We start from the raw sequence: 18,238 nt of genomic DNA, 5'->3' as shown, positions 1-18,238 counted from the left end.
GTGGAATAAGGGTTCTTTTCACACAGGTATTGAATTCTAAAGCAGCCATTAACATAAATTAATGCACCAATAGCATTAATGAGCATCTGGACGTGTTACACAGGCGCGTAAGTCATGTTAGGCGACTCAAAACGCCCTGTGTAACGTGTTTGATATTTTTTTACAAGGCTAAAATGGGATGCAGATGTAGCTCAGCGACTTTCCCAGCTATACATACTGCTCAGGGTTCACTACACACCTCCTAAATTGCATAAAATTGGCTTGTTGGCAAACCCAATGGCCCGGATTCACAAAGCACTTACGCCGACGTATCTCGAGATACGCCACGTAAGTATAACAATCTGAGATACGCCTAAAAATAGGCTTCCTAGGACCGACGTAACTTGCCTACGCCGTCGTATCGTGGGCGCATATTTACGCTGGGCGCATTTGTCGCTCCCATAGATTTTCTATGCACATATGCAAATGAGGGAGATACGCCGATTCACGAACGTACTTGCGCGTGGCGCATAATATACGTGGTTTGCGTAAGTCGTAAAGTTATTCCCCATATAGGAAGCGCAACCCATGCAAAGGTATGGACCAGTGGACACAGCCGTCGTATTTTGCATCGTTTACGTAGTACGTGAATATGACTAGGCATAGGTTACGTTCACGTCGTAGGCAGTGATTTGGCGTATCTTAGGCAGTTGTTTCGACGTGATTCTGAGCATGCGCACTGGGATGTGGCCACGGGACGGCGCATGCGCCGTTCATTTTAAGTACTTCTATGATGCTTGGCCCATCATTTGCATGGGGTCACGCCTCATTAGCATGGCTCACGCCCACTTCCACCTACACCGGCTTACGCAGAGGAAACCCAGTGTATCTTTAAGAGCGAGTGGGGGCAAGTGCTTTGTGAATCCAGTGCTTGCCTCTCTGCGCTGCATCAGCGTAGCGTATATTAGATACGCTACGCCGGCATAAATATGCGCTGATGTATGTGAATCTGGGCCAATATGTTCTAAATGTAGTACGGATCATAGGGATTTGCTCCACATATGATGGAGATGTCCCAAATGACACAGATATTGGAATACTGTTGTACAAACTCCTAATCAGGTATTTCAGACAGCTCTGGATTCAGACCCATTGCAATGTGTGCTTGGCATTTTGGATGATGTCATACCTGATGCCTTTGTTTAAGAGACAAGATACACTATATTGCCAAAAGTATTGGGACACCTGCCTTTACACACACATGAACTTTAATGGCATCCCAGTCATAGTCCGTAGGGTTCAATATTGAGTTGGCCCATCCTTTGCAGCTATACAAGCTTCAACTCTTCTGGGAAGGCTGTCCACAAGGTTTAGGAGTGTGTCTATGGGAATGTTTGACCATTCTTCCAGAAGTGCATTTTTGAGGTCAGGCACTGATGTTGAATAAAAAGGCCTAGCTAACAGGCAAGTGTTCTATCGGTTGAGGTCAGGACTCTGTGCAGGCCAGTCAAGTTCCTCCACCCCAAACTCACTCATCCATATTTATGGACCTTGCTTTATGCACTGGTCAAAATAATTTGGTGGAGGGACCTGCCTTACAACAGAGACAAGATAGTGCTTTAATCCCAATAGCTTGTACATGCATTTAAACTATCAGGTGCTAAAGGGGTGTGACCTCATGTTAACACTACAAATTCTGGAAGATCTCTCTGCACAACCTCCGTAGTGTTAACATGTGGTCACACCCCTTTAGCACCTGATAGTTTAAATGGATGTACAAGCTATTGGGATTAGAGCACAGTTCTATCTTGTCTCTGTTGCAATGCAGGTCAGTGACCAGACCTGAACCTAGTAGCTCCCGTCTCCCCCCCACCTTGTGCCTTTATGCTCCATGTTGGCATGGCGTCCATTGTATCATTTGCAGTGGCAAAGCAGTGTAGGACTGGCCATAAGAGGGATTAAGTTGACACAGTTGGCCAGCTTGTATTGCATGTATTGCAATATGTGTGAACTAAAAATCCCTGTTTTTGATTGTATAGTTTGCTGGAAAGGGTGTATAGCAGTGTGCAGAGGGTCCATCCAGAATTTGTACTGCCTTTGCTTTTATTACACTGGAAAAGTTCTTCCCCTTCATGCCTGCAGGAGTGGGGCTACCCAAATTGATACCACTCTTCGGTATGAGAAAATGATTTACCAACACAGGGGCTGTCCGGCCAAGTCTGACAGAGTCTGGGATGGATGACTGGCGATGCCAGGCCTGGCACTGGTAGATTTGGTTATGAACAGATTGCTGGGGTAATGGTTGTTACTATGTCCTATTTCCTTTGAATATTCTGAACCCGGTGTATTATGGTACTCATAATTTTATTTTTTCACAAGTGGATTTCTTAGGATGGGACCATGTATTGCTAGGCATTTCCCAGTTGGTATGTGCATGTAAAGTGGCGATCGAAGGTTTGGGCACCCCAGGTAAAAATTTGTATTAATGTGCAAAACGAAGCCAAGGACAGATGGAAAAATCTCCAAAAGGCATCAAATTACAGATTAGACATTCTTATAATATGTCAAAAAAAGTAAGATTTTATTTCCATCATTTACACTTTCAAAATTACAGAAAACAAAAAAATGGCGTCTGCAAAAGTTTAGGCACCCTGCAGAATTTATAGCATGCACTGCCCCCTTTGCAAAGCTGAGACCTGCCAGTGTCATGGATTGTTCTCAATCATCGTCTGGGAAGACCAGGTGATGTCAATCTCAAAGGTTTTAAATGCCTAGACTCATCTGACCTTGCCCCAACAATCAGCACCATGGGTTCTTCTAAGCAGTTGTCTAGAAAACTGAAACTGAAAATAGTTGACGCTCACAAAGCTGGAGAAGGCTATAAGAAGATAGCAAAGCATTTTCAGATGTCAATATCCTCTGTTCGGAATGTAATTAAGAAATGGCAGTCATCAGGAACAGTGGAAGTTAAAGCAAGATCTGGAAGACCAAGAAAAATATCAGACAGAACAGCTTGCAGGATTGTGAGAAAAGCAATTCAAAACCCACGTTTGACTGCACGATCCCTCCAGAAAGATCTGGCAGACACTGGAGTTGTGGTACACTATTCCACTATAAAGAGATACTTGTACAAATATGATCTTCATGGAAGAGTCATCAGAAGAAAACCTCTTCTACGTCCTCACCACAAAAATCAGCTATGGAACTTAGCAAATGAACATATAGACAAGCCTGATGCATTTTGGAAACAAGTTGTGTGGACCGATGAGGTTAAAATAGAACTTTTTGGCCGGAATGAGCAAAGGTACGTTTGGAGAAGAAAGGGCACAGAATTTAATAAAAAGAACCTCTGTCCAATTGTTAAGCATGGGGTGGATCAATCATGCTTTGGGGTTGTATTGCAGCCAGTAGCACAGGGAACATTTCACGAGTAGAAGGAAAAATGGATTCAATAAAATTTCAGCAAATTTTGGATGGTAACTTGATGCCATCTGTGAAAAAGCTAAAGTTAAAGAGAGGATGGCTTCTACAAATGGATAATGATCCTAAACACACATTCAAAATCCATGGGGGATTACATCAAGAGGCGTAAACTGAAGGTTTTGCCATGGCCTTCACAATCTCCTGACCTCAACATAATTGAAAATCTATGGATAGACCTTAAAAGAGGAGTGCATGACAGACAGCCCAGAAATCTCAAAGAACTGGAAGACTTTTGTAAGGAAGAATGGGCAAAGATACCTCAAACAAGAATTGAAAGACTCTTGGCTGGCTACAAAAAGCGTTTACAAGCTGTGATACTTGCAGTACAAGATATTAACTCTGCAGGGTGCCCAAACTTTTGCAGACGCCATTTTTTTGTTTTCTGTAATTTTGAAAGTGTAAATGACGGAAATAAAATCTAACTTTTTTTTACATATTATAAGAATGTCTTATCTGTAATTTGATGCCTTTTGGAGATTTTTCCATCTTTCCCTGGCTTCGTTATGCACATTAATACAAATTTTTACCTGGGGTGCCCAAACTTTCGATCCCCACTGTACCTAATGTTTTTATCTGCTGATGCATTATATGTCTCTCTTGGAGCACCTTTGATATATATTTTTATTGTGTAAACTTTATTCTCTGATTTAAAAAAAAATGGGAAGCAGGGACAGGCATTCAGGAAGTGATAAAAATGTGACCCAATTTCTTGTTTTCAACACTTGTGTGAAAGAGCCCTAAAAAACAAACAGATGAAATTAAAGCTTTTCAAACTTATTATTACTCTTTGCTAAATACATATTTCCAAAATAAAGCAATTCCAAAATACTAAACAAGTCCTTTAAGAGATAGCAAGTACAGGCGGTCCCCAGGTTACAAACAAGATAGGGACTTTAGGCTTGTTCTTAAAGCGGCGTTCCACCCAAAATTGGAACTTCCGCTTAAACCACTCCTCGCCCCCTTACATGCCACATTTGGGATGTCATCTTTTTCTGGGGGAGGGGGGGTGTGGGGGCTTCAGTTGGAGTGGGACTTCCTGTTTCACTTCCTCCTTCCACCCAGGGACCGCTTAGGCGATACGTCAAATTGCCTATGGCGGCCCCTCCTTGCAGGCGATCGCCTGGGACACGTGCCAGGTCGAAGGCGATCGTCTGACCACTCACAGAGCGCAGCGCCGATCGCGCATGCGCAGTGAGTGCCCAGCGGTGAAGCCGAAAGCTGTCACAGATGGGTGCCCACAGTTAGAATGTAGGTGCCGGCTGAGAGAGGGGGAGAGGAACGGAGCCCCGGGGCGGCGTGGCGCTGGCCAGTGGAGCAGGTAAGTGTATGTTTATTAAAAGCCAGCAGCTATGCTTTTTGTAGCTGCTGACTTTTAATAAACATAAAAAAAAGGCTGGAAATTCGCTTTAAGTTGAATCTGTAAGTTGGAACAGGTAAATTTTTTAAGTGTAGCTCCAGCCAAAAAATCAATTTCTTAGCTTTTTGGATAGCATAGGGAAGGGTTATCACCCCTGTAACATTTGTTTTGCTGTCTGTGTGCCTGATCAGAATTCTTCACCTCACTTTCTGTCCCAATGACAATTGGATTTAGAAAATTTGGGGTTATTAGGGAAACAAGGATTGGTGATAAAGCATTAGTGGAGAGGAGACACCTTTTTGCCATAATAACTCTTAGGCCTCGTACACACGATAGGTTAACCAGAGGACAGCGGTCTGATGGACTGTTTTCATCGGTCAAAACCGATCGTGTGTGGGCCCCATAGGTTATTTAACCATTGGTTAAAAAAAAGGAAACTTGCTTTAAATTTAACCGATGGATTCCTAACCGATAGGTCAAAACCGATCGTTAGTAGGCATGACCATCGGTTAAAAATCCACGCATGCTCAGAATCAAGTCGACGCATGCTTGGAAGCATTGAACTTAATTTTTTTTAGCACGTCGTTGTGTTTTACATCACCGCGTTCTGACACGATCGGTTATTTAACCGATGGTGTGTGGGCGCGACGGACCATCAGTCAGCTTCATCGGTTAACCGATGACAACGGTCCTTCAGACCGTTGTCATCGGATGGACTGATTGTGTGTACGAGGCTTTAGAGGAGAGAATTTCCCTTCCTAGGGGTAGATTTCCTCTCACTTCCTATTGTCTCCTTCCTTTTGTGAGTAGGAGTCGTTTGTAAGTCGGATGTTTGTAAGTAGGGGACCGCCTGTACACGCTAAAGCAGGCATATGCAATTAGCGGACCTCCAGCTGTTGTAAAACTACAAGTCCCATCATGCCTCTGCCTCTGGATGTCCTGCTTGTGGTTGTCAGAATCTTGCAATGCCTCATGGGACTTGTAGTTCTGCAACAGCTGGAGGTCCGCTAATTGCATATCCCTGCGCTATAGTCTGCCCCAAATATCCAATGCCAAGATCTTCCTTCATTCTATTCCCAGGCAGTGTTCATGGTGGAAGTCAAATACAATATTTCCAGTTCCAATGATACGCAAGCAATAAACTGACTGCAAATTTTATGAGGAAGTGCCTGACATTTAGAAAGTGTGCACAATTAATAATATGTGGTATAGTGACAGACTACAGATGCTTGTGTTCCCCCGAACAATTGCCTATTTTGTCCTGTCACTTATTTAAACTGCTTTGATACCAATGGGCTCTGGATGATTAGAGAAAATGATTTTGCTACATGCTATTGAATCCAAAGGGAACATTGTCAAATACTGAAGGTCATCATAGGCAAGTTGAAGGTAGAAGTAATTCCCTTATCACTGGACATGCCAGCTGGAAACACAAGTAATATAGAAAAAGCATACATAATACCACAAGTGCTAATTAAATGGCGATTCTGCAGTGTTTAATCTTTTAAAAAGTGGAGTTACAGCGTATGCACTAAAAAAGGTCACCGGCGGCAAGCATGTTAAAGGAAATCTTGGTAAAAGCCATGTTTACCAGCACTAAAATGTACTTCAAGGTTAATTTGTAATAGATGCTTTCAGGGAACACTACATATTTGCATGAATATATCAACGGATAAACAGATCCATAAATTAATGTACACATCAAGGCTATTATACATATTAAAACCCTTCCAAGCCTGACAAGTTGTGACAACCTATCATTTACATACAGGAAGTGAAATATAGAAACATGTATCTATGATCGAGGCATTTTACAATTTACCGTATATGGTTTAAGTTTGGATTTATTAATATGAAATTATGATTAAACCTTTGAGAAGCGATGCCAAACTATGTGTAATTTGCTACTGTGCTCAATAGAATGTAGAGGAAGAAAAATGATGAACACTGTGGTTTGTACATTCTGCTTTTCTCAGACATGTGTTTATCATGTTTGTACATTGTTATAGTGGAGGACAGAACAGATTTTAACCACTTGCTTACTGGGCACATATACCCCCTTCCTGCCCAGGCCAAATTTCAGCTTTCGGCACTGCGTCGCTTTGAATGACAATTGCGCGGTCGTGCAACGTGGCTCCCAAACAAAATTGATGTCCTTTTTTCCCCACAAATAGAGATTTCTTTTGGTGGTATTTGATCACCTGTGCGGTTTTTATTTTTTGCGCTATAAACAAAAATATAGCGTAAATTTTGAAAAAAAAACACAATATTTTTTACTTTTTGCTATAATAAATATCCCATTTAAAAAAAAAAAATCAGTTTAGTCCGATACGTATTCTTCTACATATTTTTGGTTAAAAAAAATCGCAATAAGCATATAGTGATTTACGCAAACGTTATAACACCTACAAAATAGGGGATAGAATTATTACTTTTTTTTTATTATTTTTTACTAGTAATGGCGGCGATCTGCGATTTTTGTCACGACTGCGATATTACGGCGGACACATCGGACACTTTTGACACATTTTTGGGATCATTCACATTAATACAACGAACAGTGCTATAAAAATGTCCCTGGCTCTGTGACTGCCGACCGCAGGTGCCTGGCGGACATCGCTGCCGCCAGGCACGCGTATCGTCACCTGTGTGAAGCGGCGAGCACGCACGTGCGCCCGCCACTGGAGCACGTGCCCCCCAGTAGCGCGCGGCCGTATATTGGCCCGCAGATCAGAGCCACCTTGAAGCCATAAATAGTCGGCCGCAGGATGGGAAGTGGTTAAAGAAACCCGTCAACGAGGGATCATTTTTTATTATATGTCAAAACGAGGAACAGTAGGAACGTTTATTTAATGGGGCTTTGATGGGGAGTCTCTGGATTTTTTTTTGCCTAAGAAAGTATGAGGGGCTCCCTCTCTTGTCATTGAATGCTTTAAGGGGTTGTAAAGGTTTGTTTTTTATTTTCTAAATAGGTTCCTTTAAGCTAGTGCATTGTTGGTTCACTTACCTTTTCCTTCGATTTCCCTTCTAAATGTTTTGTTTTCTTTGTCTGAATTTCTCACTTCCTGTTTCTCCTCAGTAAGCTTGCCCCCTGTTCTGGCTAGGGGTTAGTCAGCCAGAACAGCTTTAAGCAGGTGGGAGAATGGATGGACAGCCGCACTCCAAAAAGTCTTGTTGAAAAAAGACGTGCTCTTTATTGTAAAAAAGAAAAAAGTGCACAGCACACAACAGCATACAGTGGGATAGACAGCTGACGCGTTTCGCATTAACAACTAATGCTTAGTCATAGCTTAAGCTCCCACCTGCTTAATTCTATTCTATCCCGTGTGATTCCTGAGTGGACATTGATTACCTGCCTGTGCTCACCTGGAGCGGCGGTCTCCCTACCTATCGCAGCCAGAACAGCTTACTGAGGAGGAAAAGGAAGTGAGAACCTCAGACAAAGAAAAAAAAACATTTAGAAGGGAAATCGAAAGGAAAAGGTAAGTGAACCAACAACGCTGTTCTGGCTGACTAACCCCCAGCCAGAACAGGGGGCAAGCTTACTGAGGAGAAACAGGAAGTGAGAAATTCAGACAAAGAAAACAAAACATTCCGAGGGTGAGGTATCGTACATGCTCCAGTCGATTTATATGTCTGCAGGCATTATCCTGCTCAAGCGCATCTGACCGTCTTTTTCATTAAAGAGGTCAACCAGGTCTGGTAAGCACAATTTACTACTTGTGCACATTGGGTGTCGTACTAATTATCCAGGTGGTGGAAGATCAATTAAGTTTGCACGACCGGAGACGGTTTTTGTATCACAGCAAGAAATATATCTAGAGGATATTCGAGCATTGATGTATCTTTGTTGGCACCAATGGGACTTTATTATTTACTATTGATTTATTGATTGATTTATCACGTACAACAGGACACATTTTTTATTAATTTACTTTATTATCAAACTTAATTGATCTTCCACCACCTGGATAATTAGTACGACACCCAATGTGCACAAGTAGTAAATTGTGCTTTCCAGACCTGGTTGACCTCTTTAATGAAAAAGACGGTCAGATGTGCTTGAGCAGGATAATGCCTGCAGACATTTAAATCGACTGGAGCATGTACGATACCTCACCCTCGGAATGTTGAGATTTTAGAACATGGAATACAAACAGAGAGATTCCATAGTGCAACGCTATTTTATTAAAATGGAGTAAAAACACCAGCCAATTGGCTACTCACATAAAAAAGTGCCCTTCTCCTGGCACTGGGGCTGCAAGCTTTAATAAAAAAACACTGGCTCTCCCACCTCCGTGGCGGCGTGCATTCCACCAGCTGCTGACACTATCCAGACGATCGGGAAGTGACATAGGACATAGTAAACGTGACCAGGTTCCACCACCGACGTACGTTTCGTATAGTTACATTTTCAAGGGGCTGTTTTTTTGTGCTTTTATTACCTTTTTGTATTCCATGTTCTAAAATCTCAACATTCCGAGGGTGAGGTATCGTAGATGCTCCAGTCGATTTATATGTTTGCAGGCATTATCCTGCTCAAGTGCATCTGACCGTCTTTTTCATTAAAGAGGTCAACTAGGTCTGATAAGCACAATTTACTACTTGTGCACATTGGGTGTCGTACTAATTATCCAGGTGGTGGAAGATCAATTAAGTTTGCACGACCGGAGACGGTTTTTGTATCACAGCAAGAAATATATCTAGAGGATATTCGAGCATTGATGTTGTATCTTTGTTTGCACCAATGGGACTTTATTATTTACTATTGATTTATTGATTGATTTATCACGTACAACAGGACACATTTTTATTAATTTACTTGTTGTTGCATATTATAGGATAAGTTGTGTAATTATATATTACTCCATAGCGCCGCCAGTACACAATAGATAACACCAACAGTTGCCAATTAAAAATATTCATAAACAAAAAATATTGGTACATAAATGTAGTAATGGTCAGAGTACGCAGGCATCATACTACCCGACTAATTTCGCAAGATCCAGCTCGCTCTTCAGGGGTGTGTAACACTGTACCTAGCATGAAAAAATTATATATATATATATATATATATATATATATATATATATATATATATATATATATATATATATATATATATAGGCATAGGTGTAGTGATGTATCCATAGAGACCTTGTTAGTCCATAAAAAGTATAGCTTATACTCTTTATGGACTTATACTCTTTATGGACTTATACTCTTTATTAACAAGGTTTCTAGGGATACATCACCACACACACACATTCACAGTTCACTTATCTTTCCTATCTTGTCATCTGCTAGTATCCCTCTGTTATCCCACGTTTCTAACCATCTCCATGTCGCTACCATCTTTTGCCCAGGCCTTTCATTCATACATATTCTTATGCTAATGCTTATTGATTCTACTTTACTACTTAAGATGCCTGACAAACATACTTATGTTCACAGCCTATACTTTTTATGGACTAACGGGGTCTCTATGGATACATCACTACACTTATGCCATGCCTGCTCTCCGTTTGGCCCCTGGTGGGGTCCCTTTCTGACCCCGCCCCCTCAGCTCCTGGGTGAGGCACCTGCTGCTGCCATCTTGGGGCCGCACACCTGTAGCCATGGTCAAGCTCTGTGGTGAGTATGGGGACCCACAACCCCTCCTACCCTGTGCCTTTACAACCAATACTGTGCCATATCGCCAAACATATATATATATATATATATATATATATATATATATATTCATCCTAGGTACAGTGTTTCACACCCCTGAAGAGCGTTGGGTAGTATGATGCCCGTGTACTCTGACAGTTACTACATTTATGTACCAATATTTCTTGTTTATGTATCTTTTTAATTGGCAACTGTTGGTGTTATCTATGCATGTAAACACGTTTACTGGAATAAACTATATACTACTGTTACTCTTACTGGCGGAAACAGTACCCACTTCATTTAAAGTCCCAGGGTGAATCCTTTGTTTGACTATATTTAGAAAATAAAAAAGACGAACCTTTACAACCCCTTTCAGTTACTTCTCTAAGAATACAGGATGTAGCAGGTAAATAATTAACATCTTAAGGTAGGAGAGAGCACCAAAAACGCCAAAAAAGAAAAGAACATAGAAAGCTGCTATGGGTAATGAATTCCCAGCCCCCAGGGGACAGAAGAGACCATCAGGTAATTAATCACAAGCACTTTCTTCTACAGTCTCGTGAAAAGTTGACATATTTCAGCAGAATTAGATAACAAACGTTAAACCTTCATTTAAACAATGACTACAGAAAAAAGTGAAATACTTAAATAAAAGGACAAGGAAAATTTGTCTTTACAATCATTTGTTCAAAACAATGATTAATAAATGTAGTGCTACCCCCAAAGGAGCTGCTGAGTGTAACAGGTTATTTTCAAAAAACTGTGTGGAGGCAGCCAAGCACACAGCAACAGTCCATAGGGGATGTTTTTGTAAAGGTTTATAAGGTTTGTAAAGGTTTATTGCTCAAAGAACTTGTAATGGGAGGGGACCAAGGAGTGTGACATAGCCCAAAAAAAATGAAGCACAGTCTGCTGGGAACACTTCTTTACCAGTAACATGGGAAGTAGTAGACTACGGCAGTCTATAGATTGAGACCATGCAGCAGTATGGGCTCAAGTAGTAGTAAACTGGAGAAGTCTATAGGTGCATAGCTAAAGACCCATGAGGCAAAATGGTTCACTAGTATTAGTAGACTAGAGCAGACTATAGGTTCGCAGCCGGGGGCCATGAATCAAGTTGCAGCACAGAAAGAAGCTCTACTCACAAATCCTATGTCACGATAAGTCCATAAGATCAGTTCTTTGCAGCTCAGTGTCCAGTCCAAGTCCTCTAGGGGATAAGCAGTCCCCCTCTCCTCTTAGCTCAGCTCACAGATCTATCCCCACAGGGGGGGAAATTAGGCAAAGGGAAGTAATCACCCTCTCACCTTGCGAAGCCCTGAGCAGACCAAAACAATCAATCAATGCTCCTGCGATTACAGCAGAAGCCAAAAACTAAATTTGCCTTGCAGCCTAGATAGGAGGATGCTACATTGATGTAATACAATGAAAAGAAGTACACCTATCACACCTCAGAAGCTGGTATTGCCCCTTTAGCACAATTGACTTGTCGCAGGGATTTCACTATCTGCCCACTTTTCCCAAAGCATTTCAATGGGAGTCAAATCAGACCTATTAATAACCCTTTTGAGTTGATTTACTAAAACTGGAGAGTGCAACATTTGGTGCAGCTAAGCATAGAAACCCATCAGCTTCCAGGTTTTGTTTTGTCAAAGCTTAAAGTGTTATACAGCACAGTGCTTGTGCTGTGTAATTTGGCCGTTTCTATCACTTGAAATTCCTGGTTGATCCTGCCTGGCTATGCCCTCCCCCCTGTAAACTGACCACAGTTTATCATGGCTGCTGAGCCCTGACACCATGGTCAGTTTACATTCCTCTGTCATCCAAATCTCTCCTCTGTTCTCTCTCCCCCGGCCTGTCAGCACCTACCCACTGAAGCTACATTAAAAGTTTCATACCATCCTCTCTGTTTAATAATCCTGTGTCTGTGCCTTAGAAAAATAAGCCATTCTACACCTGATTTCAGAGCTCCCTCAGCCCTGCCTGCTGCAGCTATCACATGAGGACAGCAAAAAGCTGGCCGATCACATGAGCGCCGAGTGGTGCTTTAAAATCAAGTATAGAACGGCTTATTTTTATAAGGTCACAGACACAAGGGCACGCAAAACTATTAAACAGAGAGGACAGTGTAAATTGAATATAGTGGCTTAACAACCACTTTAATTAGAAGAAGCTGAAGTTAGAAGTTGGTTGGCTACAATGCATAGCTGCACCAAATTTTGCATGCTCCAGTTTTAGTAAATCAACCCCTTTATTTCTTCTTGTATAGCCATTCTTCAGAGGATTTGCTAGTATGCTTGGGATCATTATTGTGTTGAAAGATTAATTTCCGGTTCAACTTTAACTTTCTCATTTTTAACAGACTCTCATTTTTATCTAGCACATTGATATGATGCAGAATTCATACTTAATTTAGTGACTGAAAGTTGCCCTGGCTCTGAAGCAACAAAGCAATCCCAAACCATAAGATTTCCAACGCTATGATTCACCATTGGTATGAAGTTTTTCTCCTGAAATGCTGTCTTCAGTTTGCACCAAAAATGGCAACTATTACTGTGGCAAAACAATTTTATCTTTGATTTATTAGTTCACAACACATTGTTCCAGAAAGCTAAAAATATCAGGAAACAGCGGGCGGTTAAAAAAAAAAATCGCTGTAATTTGGCCCTGTGTGTATGTTGGTCTGTTGGACAGAAGTCATCCAGCTTCTGTCGGACGTGCATGCTGGAAAACCAGCAGCCGACCAACTCCTGATCAGCGCCCTCAGCCAAAGGCAGAGAACGCTGATCGGTGTGTTCTGGCGGGGGGGGGGGGGGCAACCCCCTGTCAGAAAACAGCTAAGCGGGAGAAATTGCTGAACTAATCTTACATGGTTAGTACAGTGGCTTCAACCAGAGCTGTCAGAATTGTTGGTGTGTACCAGACTGGTGAAAAGAACCCAAATTAGTGTTTATCATTTAGTCTTTAGGAAAGTCCGTAGACTATGGTATATATATCTGAAAATCAATTAATCCTGATGTACTGACATTTCTTGAGTTCAGAAAACACCAGGAAGGTACAAATATCCCTCAAATGACCTCTTTTTGGAAAGTGGACACCTCAAGGTATTTAGTAAGAGGCATAGCAAGTTTTTTGAAGTTGTAATTTTTTGGAAAATGAAGAAATGTAAAAAAAAAATGTATGCAGTACAGTGTCATCATATAACTGGTGTGGCAGTGATCAGGGACACTGACTGGTGACAGTATATATGTAAAACGATTATTAATTGTAAACTATGATTGCTTATACCAATGAATTTGTTGGTATTAGCAACCATTTTTACTGATCAAAATGGATTCATTCATTATTTCCTATTGTGATTAGCTGTGGCTGGCTACAGATAATCACATGGTCCAGCTGGGCTGTGATTGGCCCTGTCTGTATCATGTGATCATCGTGATAAATCACAGCCAGTGACAAAATTGTACACATTGGATGGCATGAAAGGAAGCCATACATTGTTTACAACTGTCATGTGATGTGTTGTAATTGGCCACAACAATCACATAGTGAGGGCATCTCCTGTGAACAGCCCTCTTCAGATCACCCCACAGATTTTCAATGGGATTCAGGTCTGGTTTCTGGCTGGGCCATTCCTAAACTTTAATCTTCTTCTGGTGAAGCCATTCCTTTGTTGATTTGGATATATGCTTTGGGTCATTGTCATGCTGAACGATGAAGTTCCTCTTCATATTCAGCTTTCTAGCAGAAGCCTAAAGGTTTTGTGCAAATATTGACTGGTATTTGGAACTGTTCATAATTCCCTCTACCTTGCCTAAGGCCGCTGTTCCAGCTGAAGAAAAAAGCTCCAAAAGCATGGTGCTGCCACCACCATGCTTCACTGTGGGTATGGTGTTCTTTTGGTGATGTGCAATGTTGTTTTTGCGCCAAACATATCTTTTGGAATTATGGCCAAAAAGTCCAACATTTTCCCACATGCCTTTGGGAGACTTCAGACATGTTTTTGCAAAATTTGGCTGGCTTGGATGTTTTTCTTGGTAAAAAAAAAAAAAAAAAGCTTCTGTCTTGCCACTCTACCCCATATCCCAGACATATGAAGAATATGGGAGATTGTTGTCATATGTACCACACAGCCAGTACTTGCCAGATATTCCTGCAGCTCCTTTAATGTTGCTGTAGATCTCTTAGCAGCCTCCCTAACCAGTTTTCTTCTAATCTTTTCATAAATTTTGGAGGGACGTTCAGTTCTTTGCAAGCTCTGAGGACCATGGCTTTTGCTGTAGGATGTGACTAAGAAAATGTCAGGAAAGACCTACTAGAACAGCTGACCTTTATTTGGGGTTAATCAGAGGCTCTTTAAATGGTGGCAGGTGTGGACTGACTATTTAACATGAGTTTGATCATGATTGCTTATTTCTGAACACAGCTAAATCCCCAGTTATAAGAGAGTGTGCACACTTATGCAACCACATTATTTTTATTTATTTTTTTACCCCCCCCCCCTAAAAGATTCCAGTTTGTTTTTCAGTTGAGTTGTAAAGTTTATAGGTCACATTAAATATGGAAACAATTCTGAAATGATGTACCTTTGTTTAATTTTTTTACATCACAGAAACCTGATATTATATATATATATATATATATATATATATATATATATATATATATATATATATATATATATTTTTTTAGGACGGTAAAAACGACACCAGGGCAAAACAACATGAGTTTAACAGCGTTCATACTGTTTTTCTTACCTTGTTTTAGGTGCATATGTACTACAACAGCTTGGTTCAGCTCCTCTGTATGAAAGTAGCATCTGTAGAAGCCTTCATCTTTTCTGGAGGCCTGCTGGATGCTGAGGGTGACACTATGAAGGTCAGAACAGTTCACAAGACTGTGCTTAGAGTAATCAAAACCATAAGTCAGCTGTTTTCTTCCATGTATTTTCAGTTCACAGTATGCAATGGTGTCCACCTTGCCATCTGTACATTTTTCTAAGGTCACGTTAATCACATTGCCTTTTAAAGTATACTGGAAGGTCAAAATAATACTTGAATTCTCTGTAAATGTCTCATTATTTGATGAAATAATTTCACCAAAACCATCTGTAAAAGAATAAGGAAACTTAATTAAATTAATATGGTCAACAATATTTTTACCAGTAAACAGGTTTAGAGTGTGTATCATTCATTATTTCTCACCAAACAGTTTTTGGTCACTTCCACAACACATTTTAACAACTATGAACTTTAAAGTAGCTAGCCAACCATGATATACAGGTTCACTGACAAAATGGATGTTTATAGGTACTTAAACTTTAGAAGTAAACCCCCAGAGCAGTGTAAAACCAAAGTAGTAGCTGATCCCAGATTGTAAAATACAGAAGGAGTCTTCCTTGTACATACTTGATAGACAGAGCCTAATTTTTTTTTCTGGACCTTCATACAGGTGTAGTACCTACCCTGCCAAGACATTTTTCCCTGCTTTAGAATATAACATTATAAGCAATAAAAATGTTTTAGAGCATCAATTAAAGGGAATACTGTATATAGTAAGTTTTGAACATGTTTTCTTTATAAACAGGACTAAACTCTTTAATGTGGTATTAAACCTGAAACCAATAATGTAATATATTGCAGCTTACCATCTTAGATGTGGTGGCTGTATTAGTTTTCTTTATTTAGGCTTTTTTTTCCTGCATGTTTTCACCTGGTGATCGGGGAAGTAACACTCCTCCCGTATAAGAGTACCCCCACTCTGGACAAAGGAGACAGAGACACTTTTGGACAGCAGCATTGTTAGTCTGGGGGGAAAGGAGTGTTTTATGTACTAGCAGATTTAGGTACATTGAAGCCTCGTACACACGTCCAGGATTCCCGGCGGTTTAAAGTCCGCCAGGAATCCAGATGGGAAAAACCGAGAACCTGCTTGATAAAGTTTTCTCGAGTACACATGGCCGGGTTTCCCATCAGGGGAAAACTGTGGGGAGACCTTTAGCCGGGAATCCTGGCCGTGTGTATGCTCCCTCGTAGTGTTTCCCCATAGGAAAACTGCCAGGTTTAAAACTGCTGGAAATCCTGGCGGGAAAATAGAGAGCAGGTTCTCTATTTTACCGCCGAAATTCCCAGCAGTTTTCCTGATGGGAAAACTGCGAGAAAGCATACACACGGCCGGTTTTCCCGGCCAAAAGCTCTCCTGGCAAGAAAACCGGTCATGTGTACGAGGCTTCACACATTGGAGCCAAACTCCAGCTTCGACTGCAGTTACAGAAAGCATCAATTTTGAGTATAGCCTCAGATTAATTATTTAAGTAATCGTATAATGTACCATCATCCAGAATTTAATAGAAAGAGGAGCACCGGAGGATAGGATGCTAACGGCTGCTAGTACCGTAAACCAAAAATAACTATCACCCAGAGAAGGATTTTGTATAATATGGACTTTCTCTGTACTGATGACACAGATAGATACAATAAAAAATTCATTTATTGTACATAAAAAATATACAGTTTAAAAACACAGCTATGACAATCAACCTCACACTAGTTACAACAGTGGAACATAAACGGAAATCTGTAAGGTATCTATAATTGTGAGGTGAAGTCAAAAGGAGACCTTTTGACTTCACCTAACAACCATAGATACCTAATGCAGCCATCACATCTAAGAATTTGCAAGCAAAATGATAAATGTTTGTTTATGGGTTTAATACTCTTTAGCATACTCTAATTCTCTTTAGCATACTGACAGTGTTTTGGAATGTATTAAAGTGGTAGTAAACTCATACTGACGAATTCCCGCTGTGTCAAGTTTTAATAAGAACACTGATCTCTCTGTGGGAAACCTTTCCATTCTCTTTCTTTTTCATGCAATCCATCCTGTTTCTTTTGCCTACATCACCAGCGCATGCACATGTGTTCATTTTACGGCACGCTATTCGTGCGGTAAGTCCTTTGCCGGGGCTCCATCACGGCACAGCTCCAAGATACTGTAAGACTTTATTCCTATTTGTAAGCTCCAGCTAAACTCCATGTAACTCGCAATGTCACGGGGGTGAAAACATTGCCCGCACAGCAGGGCACACATAGGAGAGCACATGCGCATGCGTAAGATTAGAGACCGGGACAAATAGAAAGGGAGGAAGTACAGAGCTACTCAGAAGACTTTTCTTAATAGGGCTGTGAATGCTCCTGGGAAACGAATATATGAAATATCACTTTAAAGTAAGTAAGAAACATGCAAATGGGCTTAAAAGTAATGATAACTTTTTTAAAAAAAAAAAAGCTCTACAGTACTTAATTTATTTAAAAAGGAGCTGTGACGGTTCAGAGTTTACTACCGCTTTTAATGCTTGTTTGTTAAACAGATACACGTCTAAAATAACAAAATTGTATAACTTACATAAAATCTACCAAAAAGGTTGTATCGTTCTCATTCAAAACCCAATTTCTATTGAAGGGAAATAAAAAAATAAAATAAAAATAAAATTATATTTTTGTTGCAGAGGATGCACAAAATCGAGTTTGTATCAATGTGCAGACTTCTAGGAAAATCAGTAAGCCAACCACACAAGCAGGAAATGACATACCTGAGGGGCGTTCTGTACACCATCTGTGTACAGAACGCCTCCAGGTTGCCATATTACATTGCATTTTACAGAGAATTACAGCTCTGCAGTTTGAAAATGAAAGGTAATTTTTAATTACATTCAATTAATATATGACTTGTGTCACAATTGCATACACTATATTATAAAAAAAA

At 40.6% G+C, this 18,238-nt stretch overlaps 1 protein-coding gene across 1 annotated transcript in view; it reads right to left on the bottom strand.

The window, feature by feature from the left end:
* The window catches only part of LOC120940829, a 60,891-nt gene that overhangs the window by 26,222 nt on the left and 16,431 nt on the right, over positions 1-18,238 (bottom strand). The window contains exon 2 of the mRNA XM_040353903.1: positions 15,232-15,582. Coding sequence (XP_040209837.1) covers positions 15,232-15,582 — 351 coding nt within the window. The remainder of the gene's footprint in view (positions 1-15,231; positions 15,583-18,238) is intronic.

Source organism: Rana temporaria, chromosome 5 (genome assembly GCF_905171775.1).
Source record: "Rana temporaria chromosome 5, aRanTem1.1, whole genome shotgun sequence".
Lineage (NCBI taxonomy): Eukaryota > Metazoa > Chordata > Amphibia > Anura > Ranidae > Rana > Rana temporaria.
This window is presented reverse-complemented; position numbering and strand designations above follow the sequence as displayed.